Genomic DNA, 18,374 nt, shown 5'->3' with positions numbered 1-18,374 from the left:
GTATGCAGCTTAATAAGATCTGGGAGTGTGATGTACGACCGCACGGGTGTGCTCTCTCTCTGATATCATGCCCACACACGGTACGATAGAGCAGCCAAATCGTACCAATCCGTCGGATCAACTGCTTTATCGCACCGTGCATACCTCCCAACATGACCCTCTCCAGGAGGGACACAATGCTCTGGTCCTGGACTTCCCTGGTAATTTATGATTGGTGGCGGCTCCAGTCACACCAACTGCCAGTGAGTCCCGGCCAGTTATGTTTGGCTGCGTTTGAAATGACAGTTGGTGTGACTCCTCTATTTGAATTTTGCAGCCCCGCCTCTGACCAGGGAAGTCCAGGACCAGAGCATTGTGTCCCTCCTGGAGAGGGTCATGTTGGGAGGTATGCACTGTGTATGGGCACCTTAATAGATGGGGGGGGGAGAGTGAGAGTGATTGGCTTATTTAAAAATGTGTTTATACAAAACAAGAAAAGATCACCCGCAATTATCCTGGTAATTACAATAATGCATTAATCAGAGGCTAGCAGGGCATGCTGAGACTTTTAGTGGCCGATGAGCCACAGGTTGCCTGACTCAGATTATTATACAGATGATATCACAGTACAGATATGGGTGCAGTGAGTGCATGCCTGCTCAGTGTGTGTCTGTGTGTGTAATTGTGAGTGTGTGTGTGGCACGACGAGTGGGTGAGATAGCTACTGCCGCTGAGTGGGCAGGACCCTGCCGCTGCTGTGTGCGCTCTGGGCGGTACAATACGGTAATGAGCAGGAGTGCGCGCCTGTGTTCATTACGGTGAGACCGGGACAGCGGTCGGGACTCGGGACCGTAGCTGACGGGGGACCCTCGGCGTATACAGGGGATGTGTTCCCGGGATACCGAGCTCTGACGGCCGGTGAGAGAGAGGCGACCCCGAGCTCAGAGTCAGACAGGTCGGTCACAGACTACTGTCATCATTGTGCAGAGTTCCCCCTTAACTCTGGCTGTGTGTATCCCCCCCCCCCCACCCCCCTAACCATTACTGTAGTGTGTACCTGTGTGTATCCCCCCCCCCTAACCATTACTGTGTACCTGTGTGTATCCCCCCCCCCTAACCATTACTGTGTACCTGTGTGTATCCCCCCCCCCTAACCATTACTGTGTACCTGTATGTGTATCCCCCCCCCTAACCATGACTGTGTAACTGTCTGTGTATCCCCCCCTAACCATGACTGTGTAACTGTATGTGTATCCCCCCCTAACCATGACTGTGTAACTGTCTGTGTATCCCCCCCTAACCATGACTGTGTAACTGTATGTGTATCCCCCCCTAACCATGACTGTAACTGTATGTGTATCCCCCCCTAACCATGACTGTGTAACTGTATGTGTATCCCCCCCCTAACTATGACTGTGTAACTGTATGTGTATCCCCCCCCTAACCATTACTGTGTAACTGTATGTGTATCCCCCCCCTAACCATGACTGTGTAACTGTATGTGTATCCCCCCCCTAACCATGACTGTGTAACTGTATGTGTATCCCCCCCCTAACCATGACTGTGTAACTGTCTGTGTATCCCCCCCTAACCATGACTGTGTAACTGTCTGTGTATCCCCCCCTAACCATGACTGTGTAACTGTCTGTGTATTCCCCCTAACCATGACTGTGTGAAGCCCCCCTAACTCTGGCTGTCTGTGTGTATCCTCACTGACATTCCTTCTCTAGCCTGACTGTGTAGCTGTGTATGTAGTGTACCTCCCTGGGCCGTGTACTGATTGTTACCTGTGTGTGTGCACCCCCACCTTTAGCCTGACAGTTTGTAGCCTCTTCCTTTAACCCTTATTATGCAACTCTGAGTGCGCTTTCAACTGGCTGCAGCCCCCCCTTCCCTAATATGCCTGCATGTTCAACTGGCTGCAGCCCCCCCCCCCCCCTTCCCTAACCTGACTGCATGTTCAACTGGCTGCATGTTCAACTGGCTGCAGCCCCCCCCCCTTCCCTAACCTGACTGCATGTTCAACTTGGTGCAGCCCCCCCTTCCCTAACCTGACTGCATGTTCAACTTGGTGCAGCCCCCCCTTCCCTAACCTGACTGCATGTTCAACTGGCTGCAGCCCCCCCCCTTCCCTAACCTGATTGCATGTTCAACCCCCCTTCCCTAACCTGACCGTGTGAGTGCTACTGGGTGCAGCACCCTTAAACCCCCCCCCCAACCTGACTGCATGTGCATCTGGTAGCATTATACCTCTTACCCCTAACCTGACTGTGTGCTACTGGGTGCAGCACCCCCCTTCCCCAACCTGCCTGCATGTGCAACTGGGAGCTGCACCACCTCTTACCTGATTGCGTGTGCAGCACCCCCTCTATCCTTGACTGTATGTGCATCTGGGTAAAGCCTATCCCCCCCACCCCACCATTTCCCAGATTCTCTGTGTGTAGCTGTGCGCCTCTCTTCCCCCCCCCCCTTTCCCGGACTGTATATAAGTGGGTGCAGTATTCCCCTAACATTACAGAAGTGTCGTTAGATATGACATAGCTTCAGTTTCTGTCATTATTTTGTTTGATGTCTACATTGTAAGATGACAGGTGATGTCAGCTTCTTCTATGCAGTTTATTAGTATAGATTACTGGGAACACCTCGGACCAATATTTATGCTATAGAAACACTGTACAGTAGTATTTTATTGAAGAGCAATTAATAATGGTGGGAAGTTGTTTTTCCCCTGTGAGGGATGAGTGCGTGACACTGTCTCCCAAAAGTTAGACGCCAGCTGTACCATTTATTTTAGATTATGATTTTATTACATTACATTGTCTCCCTGGCTCCTGTGATTTGATTTGCGTTTATAAAGGTTTTATTTTTAAATACCGCACAATACAATTATTCTCTAAGGATCCCCTCGTGTTAATAAATCACATGCTTTATCTTTCTAGGCACAAATAAAATATATCCACGTAATAAAATAAAAAACCTTGGGCGCAACATACAGATTATTAACACAGAAATCATAGAAAAGTTTAATTGTGATGGCAGCTTCTCTTTTTCCAGTACCAACCAACCGAAGGACCAACCATTGGTGCCCGTAGCAAATCCTCTTTCTTAAATACTGTAGAATCTAATGCCGGATAGCCAAATGGATGCGTACCTGTTTAAAACCAATTACTGAGTCTAACACTGATTCTTCACTTATCTCTGCAGTTAGACCATGCACACTCACCTGAAATACCAAGGTGCCTGATTGGCACCCAGCGCCCACAAACATTTACTCTGTGCAGCATCAGCTCCTCTCCAGAGAAAAGTAGGAGACATCAGTGCTAATTCAGCGATCAGATGGAGTCAGTATGTTGCTGCCTTTGTCTTATCGCCTGATTGGCGCTTATGTCGTCTTCCTCAGCCGGTGAGGAGCTGCCGCCACTGCCAAGTTGCACCAAAGGGAACGTTTGCTGGAGCTGAGCACTAGTCGAACGTGTTGGTCAATTTAAAATTATTGGGTGTGTTCACATAAAGGCCCCCATACATCAGAGATTGAATGCAGCAATCGATTGTGTATAAAAATCTTTCCCTTCAATCGATTGCATGATTGCTGCAATCAATTGCTGATGTATGGGGGCCTTTAGCCTCCTCCATATGCCATGCATAGACCGGATTAGTGGCAAGACAAATATTGGGAATACTCAACCATCCACAGAGCTGGCACCTGTGAACGCTACTGATTATTGTTACACGGATCTTTATTTGAATCAAAGCACAAATCTACTTCAAAAACTCTTCTTCATGTTTTCTTTGTATTTTTTTTTGTATGAAATGTTTTACCTACCCCCTACTTTTTAAATCCTGTATTTCTGTCCCCCTTGGTTCCTGTCTCTTCACAAAATTAGTTGTAGTAAAGGACGACCGATAAGCTTCGCTGCAGAGCGTTTTGCTATTTCCCATGGCTTCATTCGGCTTACCAGTGTAAAGACATATTAAAGCCCGGCAGCAATACTAGCGATGGAAAGCAGACACAGTATTCCGCCCCGCTGCTGCAGGAACTTGCACCCACTGTACCTGGTCTTCTCTTGTCTGATAAATTCTACGCATTCAGAGCTGTATTTATCAATGTAATTATCCTATTGAATAATTAGGGCTGAGTTACCGCAGAGGTTATATGTCTGGAGATTGTATTCTGGGTTAACAGAAAATCTTGTCTGCAAAACATTATTTGTAAGATCACAGTGTCTTTGGGTTTTATTAAGGGGGTGGATGTGTGGCAGGATTAGGAACGGATGCATGGTAGAGTTTGGCTGTCTGTCACAGTCAGGGTTAGGATGTGACAGTGACTGACTGGGGACAATGGTTGTTACCATTTAATAGTTGCTTCTAGAGGTGCTGTTGGCACAATTCTGGGTTTGCAGCTTATAAAACGGGTGTCACCGTCAACTTCGTGCAGATCAGCTGTTGCTAAACTGCATTACCCATAACGTTCAGCAAGTGTGGCACAGTCACCGGTTTTATCACATGTGTGTCTTGTGACATAGGTTAATATTTTGCATCCACTTAAGAGCCCTTATTACGGGTGAAGAATATTGCACTTCTCTTCCTGCTGAGTGGCTCAATATGTAATATTAATAACCGGGTACATGAAAGGGTTAGCAGTCAGTGGAATGCCAGGTGCAGAATAATATCACCCCACACGCTGCTTATTGCAGAACGTCTTCAATCCCACACCTTCCGCTCTGCTTGCCTGCACTGGCTGCGTGAACAGTGATATGCACACATCTCCCAGCTATCCTGTCCCCTCTGCCACCAGCTGAATGAGCAGGTAAGTGCAGAACCCTGGGGACAGGGCTATATCGGGTTGTTTAAGTAAGAACTTACAGGGAGGGTGAGAGAGAGAGAGAGTCTGGAGGTCTAGTGACAGAACCCAGATACTGGGAGAGGGTGAAAGAGAAGCCAGGAGAGAGGGTAAGAGAGAGAGAAAAAAGCCAAGGGGGTTTGGTAACAGAACCCTGATTCCGGGGAGTTGGAGAGAGTGAAGGAGAGGGGGGCTGGTAATGGAACCCAGATACTGGGAGAGGGTGAGAGAGAAGCACGGAGGAGAGGCTGGTAACGGAACCCAGATACTGGGAGAGGGTGAGAGAGAAGCCAGGAGAGAGGGTGAGAGAGAGAAGCCAGGGGGGGTTGGTAACAGAACCCTGATTCTGGGGAGTAGGAGAGAGTGAAGGAGAGGGGGGCTGGTAACGGAACCCAGATACTGGGAGAGGGTGAGAGAGAAGCCAGGAGAGAGGGTGAGAGAGAAGCACGGAGGAGAGGCTGGTAACGGAACCCAGATACTGGGAGAGGGTGAGAGAGAAGCCAGGAGAGAGGGTGAGAGAGAAGCACGGAGGAGAGGCTGGTAACGGAACCCAGATACTGGGAGAGGGTGAGAGGGGAGGGTGGGGCTGGTAACAGAACATTGATATAAAGGCAATATATTTAGAAATCCATAAGACATTGGTGGTCACTGCCTGTGTGTTTCTTGGCGTGAGGCTGTGTGCTAAACATATCTGCATTTGGCTTTGGTTTTCTCTCTGAACAATATGATATAAATGGATGAGCAGCGCAAATCATCCCATTAATCATCCTAATGACTCAATACACACACATCACTCCTGGGATCTTCCTCTGAGATCTGTCACATGCTCCGTGTTATATTCCTGCTGTCTGTGCCGTCTAACGTCTGTGTTGTTGAGAAGAGTCTGGAAAGTTACGATTAACCAACCAGTAATGTCGTTCGGAACAGAAAACCTGTAGATTGTAAGCATGCAAGCAGGGCCCTCTTACCTTTTATGTCTGTCTGGTATTACCGTTTTGTTCTATAAATGTTTCCAATTGTAAAGCGCAACGGAATATGCTGCGCTATATAAGTAAAACACCGTCTCCCAGCATATGAGAACAGCCGAAATGTCCCCTCTTTACTGTGTCTCCGGTGTTCACTAAAATCCAAAATGGCACATAGCCGTCCCGGCCATTCTGCAGGCCTGGGTCAAGTTCGTCCTCCACGTTCCACTGCGCCAGATCCACTGTGGCTTTCTGCGATTGACTACTTAATGGTCTCTTTATGGCACTTGGAATAGCAGAGCTTGTGGAGGATGAGTGGGGTTTAATTGTCTGTAACGTACTGCTCCACTCTGTTATTTCGTGGGTTCCGCAGGACCGGACACGTCAGCCTCTGTATGCCTTGTGCAATGCAGCTAACAGAACCGGCTTTATAAAATAAAACTTTCCAAATGTCATACTGGCAACTGGATAATGTTCTGTAACAGCACGCTGCCATGTGGGTTTAGTAACCGCTGTGGCCTGTGTTTTGTTGCACTAGGAAAATGCTCAGACCTTTCCTAAATCTCTCTGTGGTGTGTGCTGGTAGCCGTTCCACAGCTCCATTGCTCTTACGGTAAAGAGCCATATTCAGCGGTGGATGTTAAGGGCTCCATTTTATCAGTATAGTCCGTCTATTGCTTTGCATCGTGCTACGGTAAGTATTCCGATTTATCTCTGGTATTCATCAATTATCACCTGGTCAGCAATCACTGGTGGTATCCTCCTTCTAGACGTTCTCCTTCTCTCGGTTACTGGCAGCCTAGCTCTGCCGGCACCCGCTTAACTGGAAATGCGCTTGCACGACTGATGCACGTGTAAGAGGTGGGGGGGGGGTGTCCACCCTGAACTGGCTGAGTGGAGCCTCGGCTGCGGTGCCGGTGGACTCGGACACTTACCTCCTGACTCCCAGACTCACACCTTCAGGCCGCCGAGGGCGCTCCCGTCGACGGTCCTGGAACACAGGTCTGACGCGGACAGTCGCGAACTGGGTTTCCACTCCTGGCCCTGGAAAAGAACAAGGTGCTGAGACGGGGTGACCTCCACTGGGATCAGTGGATGGTCATCATTGGCACTTTAGGCCTCAGACTGGCTACACCTACGTGCCAAGCACAAGGGTGTACCCCGAACGAAAACGCCCGACAGGGAAAAGGGCAGTTGGGTGACACACAACACAAACGGCAAACAAAACAATTACGCTCACCGAAAATAATCTTGCCCCTTTGCTGGACGAGTCCTGATCTCAGCACCTGTAGATGAACACAACAGCAAGAGCCCCGCACAGGACCCGATACAATAACAGATACCTGACCACTGCCTACCTTTAATGGGGGCCTGACTGTGGGAGATACAGCGACTTACCAACAGCCTACCTTTAATGGGGGCCTGACTGAGGGGGAGAACGTCCTGGTCCCAGCCTGGTCTACCTTTGATGGGGGCCTGACCGCCTGACCAATTTTCACGATGCTTCTAGGGCCTTATGCCCTTGCGTACCTGTGGCCTAGCCTGACTGTCCCTTATCCAAGGCCTAGCGCCGAACTACAAAGATCACGGCCTAACGCCGACAGCAACAACTCCTATGGCCTAACACAGACTCACAGTGACCATGGCCTGGTGCCGAACTAACATACCCCACGGCCTAGCGCCGACTTACCATGAGGCACAGCCTAGCGCCGACTTACCATGAGGCACAGCCTAGCACCGAATTACCATGCGACACGGCCTAGCGCCGAATTACCATGACCCCCGGCCTAGCGCCGAACTACAATGACCCCCGGCCTAGCGCCGAACTACAATGACCCCCGGCCTAGCGCCGAACTACAATGACCCCCGGCCTAGCGCCGAGTTACAATGACCCATGGCCTAGCGCCGAACTACAATGGGGCACGGCCTAGCGCCGAACCCTGGTGGTCTAGGGAGGTGTGAGGGACTTACCAGTCCCGGGGCCTCCGGCGGAGCCGAGCCTGACCCAGCCTCCGCGTGGGCTTCACCGGAGGTGGAACAGCGTCCGCCACCTCCGGGCTTCCTGCAGTCTTCACCTGGGCAGCAGTGGCTGGGGCTAGCTCTTTTGCGTCGCACACTGCTGCCCCAGGGTCACCGGTGCCTTCTCCGTCTTCACTCCTGGTGGGCGCCGGTCTGCAGCTCTTTGCCCGGCGGGCGGCGGCCTGGGTGAGCTCTTTTTCGATGGCCGCCGCCCGGCGGGACTTCCGTCGTCTTCCTTCTCCTATCTTCGGGAGCTCTTCACCGCTCCGTCCCGGCCGTCGCTCTCCCCGTCCCCTCCTTGCGCCAGCTAATTCAAGCCGACGCCAGGGGGCGGGGTGATGACGCGGTGAGCTACGATTGGCTCGCCGTGGCCATCCCCTGCTGGCTGCCGATCTGTGAGCCCTGATTGGTTCACAGTCGGCGCCACATTCAAAGGGGCACCTGCTGATTGGCTGAGTCTGAATCCACCAGGATTCAGACTTGCCATCATGCCCGTGGTGTAGCGGCGGCAATCCGCCGCTACCTCCACGCCCGCTGCGCCGGATGGGGGGTGGGATCACGACCGATCCTGGCCCGCTGGCCAGCTTGCGGATGGGCCCCGCCACACGCTCGAACGGGGCTGGGATCTCTCCGGAGCCCACCCCACTCTGATGCCCGGGGCTCCCGCTGCCCCAAGGCACCCCCACCATCCAGGCGTGGAGGGTGAGGATGCCTAGTAGCAGGGTGAGTGACCGCACTGGTACACTCAGCCCTGCTACACACGTGCGCAGTTGTTTAGCCTGATCTCTCCGATTTGCGCAGAGCTCTATTCCAGGATTGGTAACACCACCTGGACAAATCCTGCGAATCATGGGTGAATGTTGGAGGCACCAAGCTGGCAAAGATTTAAGTAAACCTTTGGGTGCGTAATATAAAGTAGTGACAAACTCCTATGGGAATGGAACTGGTCAGTACTGCAATTGATAAAACTGTTCCCTAATACAGTGGTTCCCAAACTTTCTTGAATCACAGCGCCTTAGGGCGTCAGCCGGTTTATCACAGCACCCCTGGGCCCAACGTTTCTTACTAAGAACTCAGCAAAAATGATTAATTGAAGTAAATTGTGGTTTCCTGTCATCCTTGGGCTCAGTTATGTGTGGGTGGACAGGGGCGCTACTGTTTTTAATCTACATATTTATGATGGGCAAGTTGTTAATAGACCACTAACCCCTGGCACCCCCAGTTTTGGAACCACTGCCTATTACAAGTCTTTCATGTGCCTCCACTCCAGGCTGAAGGTCCTTTTAAAGGCGCATAAAACACGGATGGCAATTCTGAATGGCGCTTCAGCTCTGCGTGTCTAATACTCAGACTCCTGGCTCTTAAGGCCCCCATACATCAGCAATTGATTGCAGCAATCGTGTAATTTGCAATCGATTGTGTATAAAAATCTTTCCCTGTTTCAATCGACTGCAGAATTGCCACAATCGATTGAAAAAGGGGAAGATTGTGTATAAAAATCGATTGCAAATTGCACGATTGCTTCAATCAATTGCTGATGTATGGGGGCCTTTACATGTAGTAGTTTAATTCGCTCTTATAATTATTATATTATTTTTATTTGTGCAGAGAATGTTAAAAACTTCTGCCTGGCTCTGCAAAATCTGTCATCGGGAATGTAAATGGCCACGGAGGCATCACCTGTCCTTATCTGTATCACTGTGAGGCAAGTTCCTGAATGGCGTTCAGATGTCTTCCTGGCACCTCGGTGTGATCTTTTCTAAGGGGAGATGTAGCAAAACCTTCCAGAGAGAGATAAGTGCGGAAGTTGCCAATAGCAACCCATCTGCTCCTACTGCACCTATCATATCTCTAGCACACTTTGAAAAAAAAAAAAAAAAAGTCAGTTAGAAGCTGATTGGTCGCTATGGACAACTCCCCCCACTTTATCTCTCTCAAAGGTTTGATACATTTCCCACTTAATCTGCACTGAGAGCTTGTGCTTCTGTGTTTTTAGATATTGCTGGCTACTATGTTCCATTTGGTCACTGACTTCTGTCGTGGTGTACGCCTGTTGGTCTACGCTGTTTTATTTAATCACATTATTTTTCGTCACGCTGTCAGTAATTTGTAATCCATGTTAGTACGCCGCATTTCTCCAGTCGGGGAAAACGCAGAATTCTGACGTTAACTGAGCGTTGTGCAGCCGTGAATGCGAAACGCCATTGTTTCTTGACGAATGAGAAGCCCATACCTGTCAACACTTAATGGATGCTGAGCTTTAGATGAGCTGTGAAACCGTGCCGTTTTCGCTGTTGCCAAGGAAACCATGTTTTCCATGTATCTCTGTGTATTGGTCAGCACGGACGGTGTAATGGTTAGCATTACTGCCTCACAGTACTCATGTCTTGTGTTCGATTCCCACCATGGCCCCAACTCAGTGGAGTTTGTATGTTCTCAACATGCTTGCGTGGGTTTCCCCCGAGTAATGCTGTGTCCTCCCACACTCCAATAATATACTCGAAGGTAAAATGGCTTCCAACAAAAAAACGAACCCAAGTATGCATGTGGCAGGGAATATAGGCCCTGATTCAGAAAGGGCGCTCGCTCTGAATCTGGATGTGGGTTTTTTGTTTGTCTTTTGTGCGGCCTCCTGGCGCTCACATAGCTGTGGGTGATCACCCACAGCTATTGCGAGTGGCCAGGATGATGGTCAAGACCATCGCGACCATCGGGCTTGCGACGAGACCTTTGTGGTAGGGTCTCGTGGCCGCAAGCCCCAGAGAGCTTGTGGCTCTACTAGAGCCGGAAGCTCTCCCACTGACATCACTTGTGATGTCAATGGGGCTGCCCACAAACGGCAGGCGTTCGCTTGGGAACGCCTCCGTTTGTGAAGCCAACCCCCGGCCACGCCTACCAAACGGGGCGAGCTGTCAATCGCCCCCTTTGGTGCGAGACCCGGAGCGACGGAGCACCGTCGTGCGCATGCCCAGTGGGCAACCATCGACCCGGTTGCGAGCGCTCAGCTCTTGCGACCGGGTCTGAATCAGGCCCTTAGAGTGTAAGCTCCACTGGGGCAGGGACCGATGTCAATGGCAGAATATATGTGCGCTATATATATATAATGGTAATAAATACATATTGTGAGTGAATCTCCTCTATCTAGCTGGTGACATTTCTGTTTATCACAACGTCACATATTTTATGCACTGTTGGCTGTTCGGTACCATGTAACACAAACCTTATTTACCAACGCATGTTGCAGATAACTGCTATTTACTTCACTTTCTCGTATACAAAGTTTCCCAACGCAGCCTTTGCAGACAAAACACCATTGTTTGTAAGCAAAACCCTCAGTCAGTGGGGCGGCTGCTATGTGAATGGTCGGACTGGTTTCCTGCAAGTGCAGTTACTGATGTATAGCATAGGAAGAGAGGGGAGGGCGCCTGATGTGTGGTTGATTACAGCAAATAATCTCTGTAGAAGGGAACATGTCATTCATTAGAACTGACATACCTGCTGCAGAGAGACCAGTTAATGCACGTCACAATGAACGTACATTACACATGATTCCAGGTGGCTGGTGTTGACTCTAGTCCTGAAACATTCTTGGCTTATGTTCTCCTTGTCTTCCATTTTGGCTACAGACAGGACTGGAAATATTCCAAAATGTACAGTTGCAGGGAGATAAGTTGCTGCGCTCCAATTTCTTAAAGAAACCCCCCCCCCCTCAAATTTCGTAAACTATAACTTGGATTAGAAAGCGTCGCTCTCTCTTATTTTGCACTCTCCGTTTTTAAAATGACCCGTTACATTTCGGTCAGCGGTGGGAGGAAGTTGGGAAAGGTAGATTAGTAACGCGCAAGTTATATCCCTGTGATGCACATCTTTGCTCTCGTCTTAAGGTGCGTACACACTGGGCGATCAGGAAAGACCGTACGATTAAGACATCGTAATCGTACAGTCGTTCCTGATCCCCCTGTAGTGCCTACACTGAACGATCATTCGTTCCCTCATCACCGAACATGCACAATCTGTCGTTATCGGCAGATTGCGCTGCATGTTCAGGCGATGGACAATGTCGGAAACAACCAGCGGGAGCGCGCATCGTTGGTGGTTTCTGTCATTCTAGTGCACGATTACTGAGCGATTGCACGATTACGATGTTGTAATCGTGCAATCGCTCAGTAATATCGCCCAGTGTGTACGCACCATTAGGGATATAACTGGTTCCTAATAAATTATCAGCATACAGTGTTGTGAACAGAGGTCACCCTTCAAAATGGCAGCTTCCACTCTGTGTAGGAGATGGCGGGGTGCTCTCTAGGCAGAGATATCAACTGCTAGCGGCCGCAGCTGCTACTAATGGCTGCCCGACGGAGCAGTTCAGTTGTTGCGCCGTTCGGGTGCGAAAAGCTCCGAGAGCACACATTTCTGCTCGCACCCTCCCGAGGTGGCATAGAAATGTGCGATAAGTCCGTGGTTTGGCAGCGCTAACCAAGACGGGTTTAGCCGTTTTAGGCGCCAATTGAAACCCCTCCTTCGGGAGGGGGCAGCCAGGTTGGCACAGAGGGGGCATGGTGGCCAAAAAGGTGGGCTGTTCAGGGGTATGGCGGCAAGATCACGTCATTGTGGCGCCACACCCCACTATAGCGGGGGACAGTGCTACTTTGATGCGCTTCAGTTAGGTTTTGAGTTAGGACACGCCCCTACCACATCTAAGGGTGATATTCAATTAGCTTTGACTCGATAAAGTTCCACCTTCACGCCTATGTTGCATGTTTTGGACGCGGAAACTTATTGTGCGCATCCCCGCTATTCGCCGTATAAAACACGCGAAAACTGTAAGCGGCGAATTCAGAACAGGCGGAAAGTGCTTTCAGAATTGGGGAAATCAGCCTGAACCCCCCCCAAAAAAGATGCACTAACATTGGGGATCAATGTAGATGTGTCCGAATACCTCTAATAAAAGTGTTTGGGGTACTACAGTTGTGTCAATCGCTTCTAATTCGCGTCTCTGCACAAGTGGTGAAGAATGGCGCTAAGCAGTATTTTTTGTTGAAAATAAGGGAGTCCTATCAAATTTGGGGTACTTGAAAATGGGTGCTATTTTCTAAATTGAAGTTTTAATAAACGTGTAAAACGCACCTGTTGCATATGCACCTACAATCCCAGAAACACCTGACCCATCCTTACAGACCCCCAAGAAGTCTGTGCTTGTCCCCCCACTTATTACTTTTTAGGCCTGAAAATTAAAGTACTTTTTTGGGATGTTTTTTTTTTTTTTTCCCCCCAGGCTTTTTTGACACAGTTGTCCTTTGGGGGGGCTGTACCGAGGGTTCTGAGTGGTTCCCCCATGTTTGCACCCCAAAATAAAACTTTTGCCCTTCTTTTCTCCTGCTATTTTTAGGCGAATCTTTTCCGCCTATTACATTGCATTGACTTTCCACGTAGGCGAAAACTGTCCGGAATTGAATACGGAGATAAGTTCCGACCAGGCGAAAAGCCCCGATCCACGATACTTTTCCGCGGAGAACGGCTTTTCGCTTCTATACGGCCCTAAATCTCACTGCGCATGTTACATCTCCCCCGTCCGTCCGCAGCACATCATGGTTTTACCAAGGTGCAAAGTTATTTTTGTTTGTTGTTGTTGCTGCTCCCAACGCAGACTCCTCCCCCTTAATGTCCGTGTTTCCCTGCTATTACATAATCTCTGCAGATTCCTGCCACACGAGCTGCACTCTCATCCATTAAACCAGTGTCTTGTGCAGCTGAATTTCATGCAGAGATCAGAAAAAAACCCACCAAGTTGCTGTGTTAAAGGGACCCCCTTCTCACGGGAGGAAATCCTGCCCTGTCAGTGACTCACTCTGTACCCAGCCAGACTTCCCATGTAAATGCTGTGTATGTGTGTTTTTTACGTGACCCAGAGCGGCAGCGTTCCTGGTGAGATGAGGGTTAACGAGACTGAGCCTGTGCGTGCGTGTGTGTATCTCCTCCGTGTGCTGCGTCTGTCTCTGCGTAAGTGTGAGCCATGCTTCTGTGAAGACGGAATTGCTGAGGTATTGCTGTCTGCCAAGCGCACGGTTTCTGCTTCCGTGAGTATCGGAGCGTGTGCAGCTGGTAGCGTGAACTGTGTGTGTATATAAATTGTGTCTGGGTGCAGGGGAAAGGAAGTAATAGAGAAGTATAAACAGCAGGAAGGGGGTGGTGGTGGGGGGGGGGTTGTACCTCAGACCTCACCACCAGATACTCTGTCTGTATTTCTTTGGGACACAGACCTGTCTATGATCACTTATATATATGTTGGCACCATATCTCTTCCGTCTCTCGTCACCAGTTAATTCACCGACTCTACGTGAGCAGTTAAAACTAAAATGCACATTCCTTCGGTGTTGTAGCTTTCTTTTTCTTTTTGTAATTGGTTTTGGCCTCAGGCTTGTTTAATATACAAATTAGACCCGATTAGGTCTCTTTTGCAACTATAAACTGTTACCTGCATGCAGCTGTTTGCTGGATACACTCTACAGTAGAGTGTGTCTGGCACTAAACATTACTGCTGCACCCCCCCCCCCCCCCTTTCAGGGTTCTAGCATAAGCAGGTTTCTAACAAGTGTTTTTGTTTTAAGAGAGTTTTGGAGCTTCCTCCAACCTTAGAGCTGCCCTCAGCAGTCTATTTACCCACTGCAGAATGATAAAACGGGTGATGCACTAGTAAAAACGCTAGACGTTACGGTGACACTTCGGAAACAATGGTTTATAGTGTCAGACTGGTTTTATATTGGCATTAAAAGAAAAACACTAGTAGGGTAAAGTGTAATGCCAGTGCTAATGTACAAATCCCTGTTCTCTTATCGGCCATTTCCTTCCAAAAAGTTTATACAATGCATCAGGATTTTTGCATGGGTGTTTTTCAATGTCTTTGCATGCGGTGTCAAGCCATTCTGAAGTGCACCCATCACCCGCACGCAGACATTTTTTCAAGCCGATCCAGTAATCCTTGCCGGGATCAGCAAATACAATGTGGAAATTCACTGTGCATGTTGGCGCTTTAAGTTATGTTGGGTGTCGTAGGGGTGGCCCCACCAGAGAGCCGAGCCTGCGGTCAGTCACAGACCCTTCATCGGGTCAGGGCAGCACAAAATCAGGTCTTGATGCTGGAGGCCTTCAGCATAGTGAAGATTGTGATTCATCGGAACGGTTTGCTCCTAAATGTGTTTTTTTATTTTTTTTATTTGCTAACCTATGGGTATATGTGGGACCTGGTTGCAGAAAGGTCATTCAAAAAGTTGACTTGGGCAGACCAGAGTGGACAGTAGCGAAGGTGACATTGTATATTTGGTAGAGATTAAGGGCCTGATTCAGACCCACTCGCGAGCGGCTGTCCGCTCGCAAGTGGGTCGATGGTCTGCGCATGCGCACGACGGAGGAAGCTCCGTCGTGCGCATGCGCGAGACGCGCCGAGCGAAGGACTTTCCTTCGCTCGAAGTGTCTCTTCAAAGGGGGCGTGCTGTCGATGTTGACTGACAGCACGCCCCCTTTGGTGGGCGTGCGGGGGGCGTGCCTGCCAGACGGAGGCGTTCCCAAGGGAACGCCTACCGTCTGAAGCCGGCCCCACTGACATCACTAGTGATGTCAGTGGGAGTGATTTTGGCTCTGATAGAGCCAAAATCACTCCTGGCCTTGCGGTTGAAAACCTCAACCGCAGGCTGTTGCTCGCAGTGGCGATGGTCGCGATGGTCAAGACCATCGCGACCATCATCCTGCACGCTCGTATATGCTGTGGGTGGTGACCCACAGCTATACGAGCGTCCAGGAGGACGCTCCATATTAATGGAGGTGAGCCCTGATTCAGAGCGAGCGCTCTGGTCAGAGCGTCCGGCTCTGAATCAGGGCCTAAGCGCCATATATCCTGTGGATTCCCTTGTACCGCTCTTCCCAGCCTCCATGGATGAGCAGCAGTGAGGTGCAAAAGGAGAAGGGAGATAATAACCAGGTGTCATCAGAAAGACTATTATTTCTGGGAGATTGCCTGGGCTGCAAAGCACGATTACATTTACAGGATTGTGTTAGACAATTTATTCTGCTTCTGCAGTGTAGTGTTGTATAGGGAATGGGGGGGGCGGGGGGGGCAACTTCTAGGCCTTCAATAGAGAATATAACACTGCAAAAGTCAAATTGCTTCAATGGAATGGAAAAACAGAGAACGTAATGTTGTCATAACAAAACCGTTAAGCAAAAGATTAAAACATCCCAGCATGTAAGACGCGTCTGTCATCTCTGCACAGCTGTGGCTGCCACGTTGTGGGCTTAATAAAGTCGCAATGCAGAATATTTGTTTAGCTCGATGTGTGTGACCGACGCACTGTATCGGCAGGTGCATCGGGGGATAATACCGCTTAGTAAACCAGGCTCATTTGCATAAGTCTGTCACAGAGACTCTATACCCAGAAATCATAATAATCACTTTTGTATTTTTGCCAGAAAAGTTGCAAACTCCCAGGCGACCGTGGTAATAGCGCGGTGACATTATCCTTTTCCGTCAACATTGGCATTGCCAGATGCACAAATTAAATGTACAAAATTACATTTGGGGTTTTTTTTTTTTTTTTTTTTATTCTGCAGAGCCGGGGTTATGATAATGAGGTCTCTTGTGTGGCTCCGAACTTGCATGAAGAATGGCAGATGCTAATTACACAGTGTGATTGGAGGGCTGTCCTCCAGAGCCGGCTCCGTGCACGCTCTCCTCGCACGCAGTACAACACAATCTGCCTCTCTTGTGCCACTTTTATCTTTTATTTAGTTTCACACATGAAATGCTGATGCTTTTATTCTTCATTTGTTCCGCTCGATCTTCTCGGTGACCCACCTCCCCCCAATTGCAAAGTGCTATGTGGATTCCAGCGCACCCCATTGTACAGTTCTATTCTAAAACTTTATATTTTTATCTATTTTAACTAAAGGGACGGTACTTCTAATGTCGCTCCGATAAATAAATAATTGAGTAAATGTTATCACTTGGTAAAACCTATTTTGCCTTTTTTTAAATGATAATTTGGCTATTATGGGACCCATACATACATCTGCAATGTATTGCCGCTATTCCACGTTCTGCTAAGGTCAGGAATTCTGGGAAAGCCTCAACCACAAATTGATCAGGATTCGGCGTGTTGGGGATTCTCTGCATACCCCAATCCACCGACTCATTGCCGATCATCAATATCCGCGTATCAACGTTTTTGATTGGCGTCCGTAGATCTATTTCCTGCATTAAATGTGCTGTGTAGGTGGAATATATAGCGGCTTCTTCATCTGGTAAAGTACATCTGTCTCTCTATAGAGATTGGGCTGAAATTGGGACATCAGTGAGACATCAAAGGCTGCAGTAAGGTCGCTAGCTCCTAATGAGTGGATAGGCTGTATTCTCAGTGATGTCACTGGTTCCTAGTAACTGGATAGGCTGCATTCTCTGTGATGTCACTGGCTCCTAATGAGTGGATAGGCTGTATTCTCAGTGATGTCACTGGTTCCTAGTAACTGGATAGGCTGCCTTCTCAGTGATGGCACTGGTTCCTAGTGACTGGATAGGCTGCATTCTCAGTGATGTCACTGGTTCCTAGTGACTGGATAGGCTGCATTTTTCATGGTCACTGGTTTCTCTAGTGAGTAGATATGCTGCACTCAGTATTGTCACTGGCTCCTAGTGGAAGGATAGGCTGCACTTTCGGTGATGTCATTGGTTCCTAGTGAATGGATGGATAATAGTGGTAATTCTAGGGTGGGCAGGGGTCAGAACGGCACTAACTGAAGGGCACATCCTGCCAAAAAAGAGGCGTGATCACTAGAAAAGGGAGCTTCCCCTCGAGAAATGCCCCCATTTTCATCACTGTAGAGGGTGTACCTAGCACTCACGGAGATGCTGGGCTCCACCCAAGCTCTCTCCGCAATGTGAATTGATGCCGTGTGCATGCACATGGCATCTATTCAGTTGCCGGTGATGGTTTCACCGGAACTTCACCCCCCTTGAGACGTAGCGGCCTCCGGGTGGGGAGGGGTGACACCATTACGGCTGGGCACAATTCAGCAACTTCAAATCGAGCAGGGTGTGGTGCCCCACTGAAACAACCTATCAGGAACACTAGATTGGCAGCATTCTCAGTGATGTCACTGGTTCCTAGTGACTGGATAGGCTGCATTCTTTGTGATGTCACTGGTTCCTAGTGACTGGATAGGCTGCATTCTTAGTGATGTCACTGGCTCCTAGTGACTGGTTAAGCTGCATTCTTAGTGATGTCACTGGTATCTAGTGACTTGGTGAGCTGCACTGTGATGTCACTGGTTCCCAGTGAATGGATAGACTGCATTCTTAGTGATGTCACTGGTATCTAGTGACTGGGTGAGCTGCACTCTGTGATGTCACTGGTTCCTAGTGAATGGATAGGCTGCATTCTTAGTGATGTCACTGGTATCTAGTGACTGGGTGAGCTGCACTCTGTGAAGTCACTGGTTCCTAGTGAATGGATAGGCTGCATTCTTAGTGATGTCACTGGTATCTAGTGACTGGGTGAGCTGCACTCTGTGATGTCACTGGT

At 49.2% G+C, this 18,374-nt stretch overlaps 1 protein-coding gene across 4 annotated transcripts in view; it reads left to right on the top strand.

The window, feature by feature from the left end:
- The first annotated feature begins 314 nt into the window (after positions 1 to 314).
- The window catches only part of TP53I11 (tumor protein p53 inducible protein 11), a 48,499-nt gene continuing 30,439 nt past the window's right edge, over positions 315 to 18,374 (top strand). The window contains exon 1 of one of the 4 annotated variants that reach the window (XM_088452646.1): positions 315 to 385. Coding sequence is in view for 1 of the 4 variants with exons in the window: in XM_088452643.1 (XP_088308769.1) it covers positions 4,779 to 4,786 (8 nt within the window). In the remaining 3 variants the exon portion in view is untranslated. Of the gene's footprint in view, positions 386 to 853; positions 935 to 4,695; positions 4,787 to 13,810; positions 13,881 to 18,374 lie in introns of those variants that run through there. The other 3 variants (XM_088452644.1, XM_088452643.1, XM_088452645.1) reach the window with 3 other exon arrangements.

Source organism: Taudactylus pleione, unplaced genomic scaffold (assembly GCF_031769625.1).
Source record: "Taudactylus pleione unplaced genomic scaffold, aTauple2 ptg000555l, whole genome shotgun sequence".
NCBI classification, from domain to species: Eukaryota; Metazoa; Chordata; class Amphibia; order Anura; family Myobatrachidae; genus Taudactylus; species Taudactylus pleione.
The sequence above is the reverse complement of the archived record's forward strand: the minus strand, read 5'-3'. Positions and strand labels throughout refer to the sequence as shown.